This window comes from Palaemon carinicauda, chromosome 17, assembly GCF_036898095.1.
Source record: "Palaemon carinicauda isolate YSFRI2023 chromosome 17, ASM3689809v2, whole genome shotgun sequence".
NCBI classification, from domain to species: Eukaryota; Metazoa; Arthropoda; class Malacostraca; order Decapoda; family Palaemonidae; genus Palaemon; species Palaemon carinicauda.
The window spans coordinates 64,180,725-64,185,724 of NC_090741.1; the positions used below are offsets into that span (position 1 = coordinate 64,180,725).

The window sequence follows — 5,000 nt, forward strand, 5'->3', positions numbered from 1 at the left end:
TATTTGGGGGTTTAGTACCATTAGTGCACCTCACAATGTGCACTGTATGGATTACTAAAGGGTCTTTACAATGTGCCCTTGGATCCTAGTTGCACCCAATTTTTTGCCATCTGCTTTAATGTGGTCTCCATTTCCTTTATTCCATTATGCTGTCTAGTATTTTAAAACTTTTGCCTAGAAGTGCAACTATTGGGTTCTTCCCCATTTATACATCAGTGATGAATGACCTCGGGCCCAATGTTTGATTGTATACCCCAAATCCCATAAAACCATCCACAGATAAAATATTAATTAAAAGATCTTACATGGATATTGTGTACGGTGTTGGGAGACCGAGGTAGAAAGTCCAAGACTATAGTCAATTTTTTTTAGTGTGGCAAAATTGCACTGACAAGCAGGGGTGCCCTTTTAGCTCGGTATTGTTCCTAATAGCTGATTGGTCGGACAAAAATACTTCCGACCAATCAGCTGTTAGGAAACTTTTCCGAGCTAAAAGGGCACTCCTGCAAGTCGGTGCAAATCTGCCGCACTAAAAAGAATTGACTATAGTTGATGGGAGGGGGTCATGAAACACATGTGGCTTCTTACACAAAAATTAAATTTAGAACTCACCTGAAGATTGTGCTCCATGGTCAAGGGGCTTGGCAAAGTAATTACCACCACCCCGGGGTCCAGACTCTGTTGTGGGCCTACTCGGGGTTATCATTTCTAACTCGTAAGTCCTTATTGGCTCCTCCGCTGTGTTAATCGAATTGCGGGCAACGCAGGTATATGTTCCTATGTCCTCTTTCTTCAGGTCCCGGATGACCAAAGTCATGTTGGTGTGGTACGATTCGGTGGTTTCTCTCACCTTGTATTTTGGCCTGTGAGGAAGAATCGAAATACTTTTATGTTATATCTACCTTGGATTATTAAGATACTTTAAGGTATTGGTCTGGCCCATTTCTTTTCATACTATATACACATGACATGTGGTTTGGCCTAGAAAACAAGCTTGTTGCATATGCAGATGATGCTACTCTCTTTGCATCAATTCCATCCCCTGAATGGTAGATCTGGGGTTGCTGAATCTCTTAATAGAGATCTAGCTAAAATTAGTGCATGGTACAAATTATGGAGAATGAAGTGGTACCCGAAGAAAATTGAAAGTTTGATTGTAAGTAGGTCAGGGACAGTTGCTCTTCAACAACCCGATCTTTGCATTGACAATATATCTGACTAGCCTACATACAATTCTTTCAGAATTATAGGTAGGATTTTTTAGTGCAAATTTATTTATGAGAAATACATTCTATCTTTTTCTTCCTCATTTGCGCAACAAAATGACTTATTGAGAAAGCCCTTTTAAGATACCTGGTTATCAATATATCATGGGGAAATATTTTAGTTCTTTCAGTCTACCATGTTTTGAATATTTCATTTTTCTTGTTTGGTATTCTATTACTGACTCTTCTTAATTCGTTTGTTAAAACTTGTGGCCAATTAAATTCTTATCCCCTGATCTGGATATTAAAGATAAGATTTTTCATAATTCTGACCCCCATTGCATTCAGATCTTCACAGACTCATACCTTTTTGTACGTAGAGCTAAACATGTAGTTAACCTCTTTAACAGTCTTGCCTACTCCCTCATAAGGCTCAATACTACACAGTATTCTATCTTCCTAATCGTGTGGTTGAATTGGTTGAACTTTATAATTCATAATGCAAATCCTTTTATCTTTAACAGGTTGACATAAGATGCCTGATCTAATTTAACGTTGTTGCTAATTTTCATATATTTATTTATGTTTATCACAAATAGTTCATTCGTTATTTCTCTCTTTCCCTTTTGCATCCTTTTGGATTGTAGTATCCTGCTAGTCCAGCTATCGTGTGTGTGTGTGTATATATATATATATATATATATATATATATATATACATATATATGTGTGTGTATATATATATATATATATATATATATATATATATATATATATATATATATATATATATATATATATATATGTATATATATATATATATATATATATATATATATATATATTATATTATATATATATACATACAAAAGGATTAATGATAATGATAAGGATATTAATAATTATACATGGATAATTCGGATAATTCCCTAACCCACATTAAATTCATTTAAAAGTCTAGGTTCCGCTTTAACCCAAAATTTTTTTTGGGTTATGCTTAAAACACACACACACACACACACACACATACGCACACACACACCCACACACCAAATGCGACGTTTGATCCCGTAGATTTATCTGGTGCTGGGAAATTAAAGCAGATGGAAGCATCACGGAGTGTAGAAATGCCATATATTAATTAGCCCCTCTCATTTCCGAGAGCTGTTAAATGCATGAGCTCGATGATGGCCCGTCGCTGCTGAAATAAGCGGTCTAACGACGTGTCGTGCAAGTATTCCCTTAATTGGAAGTATCTGGTAATCAGAGTGTTTATCTCCGAATTACAGGTGGATTTCTATAACGTAATGGTCTATAATAATGTGAAGGTGGTTAATTACAGTGTACCGTTGTTTTCGTTAATTGAATGGCTGTACGCAGTACCGGGTTTCACTCGTCTTTATTTATTTTATTTGTTGTTGTTGCTCATACATTTAAGGGGATTATGTTAAAATTCGTGACAGGGTTGCCAAGCGGTGCTGCTATTTCGCAGAGTTGCCACATGTCGCTATTTAAGGGGGTGGCTGTTTCTTGCCATATCTAGAGTTGCTGTAAGTTGAGGTTTCCCTTTCGAATTTAACATATAATAAAATTATTAGGCCAAATTATGCATTATTGTATTTAATGATTAGAAAAAGATAGTTAAATGGACCATAAGAACCCATTTGAAATTTTATATATATATACACACACACACACATATATATATATATATATATATAAATATATTTATATAAATTTATATAGGAAAGCCCTTAGTGTAGTAATGACCAGAGAGACATTGTTTGCTATATATATATATATATATATATATATATACATATATATATATTTATTTATTTTTATTACTTCCCTTGACCTCTTGTTCGAGTTCTCGGACAAAATATCCTGTATTATCAATCACATCATGTTGCCAGTGGCAAGTAGCCAAGAGGAATATTCTGAACCAATACTTAGTCAACGGTCACCCTCATGTAACAGTTATTACAACCACAACACTCCTATAATCAATAACCATCACGAGAAGAATAGAACTATTAGATAGATACCTGACCATGTCCTCGAACAATCCATGATTGTTGGTACAGTTGGACACAGGGACTCTTGGCATACCACGCTCTGACAAGTGCACCATGTCACACCCTTACTTGGGGGAGAGGTGGCATCATTGATGGCCGGGGCTACACACAAGGACTCTCCGCGTAGTACTGGCGTGACAGGGTGCGCTTAGTCAGAGCGAGGTGTTCCAGAAATTCCTTCGTCCAACTGTACCTATTGTACTGACAAGATACTAATGCGAGTAAGGTAAACGAGATATAATTATTCCATAATGAAACTCCTACTTCACGCTGCATAGTCCTCAGCCATGTAGGATTGGGTTTTCCAACTCTTCTAGTGCCTTGTGGAGCTCAGTTGAAACTTTGGTGAACTAATCTCTTTTGGGAGTGCGAAGAGCGCGACCAAACCATCTCCATCTACCCCTCATCCTGATCTCATTAACATAATGTTCATAATACCTAAATATATATGAATGAAATTGTGGTGAAACCTTTAATAGTTTTATCCCCTATAGTTGATTGCATGTGTTAGATGGAAATGAAGATTTGAAGGTTTTTTACGATTACAGTGTACATCACCTCTGCCAGGAATGGTTGACGGCAATTATTATTATTATTATTATTATTATTATTATTTCCTCTTACATATAAGTATAACGTGCCTCTATTTACAGCGATACAAGGACAGTAATTGTCTGACCTGTTGAACACATGTCCTCTGCTGGGTGATCGGGTTCCTATTGTAATAATAACATTCCAATATTTAATCCCTTATGCCGGTCTTTCTTCCTCTCAAAAGGTAAAATTGACTGACTTGATTGTTTAATTGACTGTCAAAAATTAATATTTCTTGGAAACTACATTGATATACCCATTAATAACTTCTATCTACAAAACGTTCTTTAAAAAAAAAAAAAAACTCTGTAACATGTACACAAACATTGGTATACATAAACACTGAAATCAGACACTCAAAAAAACATTGGTGACATGCGCACTGAAATCATATGCTCACGAAAACATTGGTAACATACTTACCCAAACCTTGGGCACAGCATGGACCATTAACAACATATCCGCAAAATATCATGAATACACTATAATCTCTTTATGTTATATCCATCTATATGACGGACGTTTTACAAATCGTTTGTAACTTTATTTCAAAAGCATAAATACTCTACGTCCTGTTACTGACGTACTCGCCAAAAAGCCAGTCTCTGAGAACCTTTCAACTACAGTGAATTACTATGATTAGTAGGGCTACGTCAGGAATAGATTAACACTTAATATTGTCCATAGGATTATTTATATATCCGCCCTTGCTAGAATACTACAGTATCTTAACCAGAGTGAGGGGAATCTAAAGATAATTATTTTATTCATGTTTTATGGGCTGTCAGTTCACTGTCGTACCCAGTATAACCGAATTTTGATTATCATCACCATCATCATTATCTCTTACGCCTATTGACGCAAAGGGCCTCCGATAGATTTTGCCTGTCCTATCTCTTGAGCTTATAAATCAATACTTTTCCATTCATCATTTCCGAGTTCACGTTTCACAGTCCTCAACCATGTAGGCCTGGGTCTTCCAACTCTTCTAGTGCCTTGTGAAGCCCAGTTGAAAGTTCGGTGAACTAATCTCTCTTGGGGATTGCTTAGAGTATGCCAAAAACCATCTCCATCTACCCCTCACCATGATCTCATATAAGCATATTAAATATGTTTAAAACTTA

General features: G+C 36.0%; 1 protein-coding gene across 1 annotated transcript in view; it reads right to left on the reverse strand.

Annotated features, from left to right (window-relative positions):
* The window catches only part of LOC137656109 (lachesin-like), a 505,216-nt gene that overhangs the window by 1,338 nt on the left and 498,878 nt on the right, over nucleotides 1–5,000 (reverse strand). Inside the window, exon 8 of the mRNA XM_068390286.1 lies at nucleotides 613–863. Within this exon, the coding sequence (XP_068246387.1) occupies nucleotides 613–863 (251 nt within the window). The remainder of the gene's footprint in view (nucleotides 1–612; nucleotides 864–5,000) is intronic.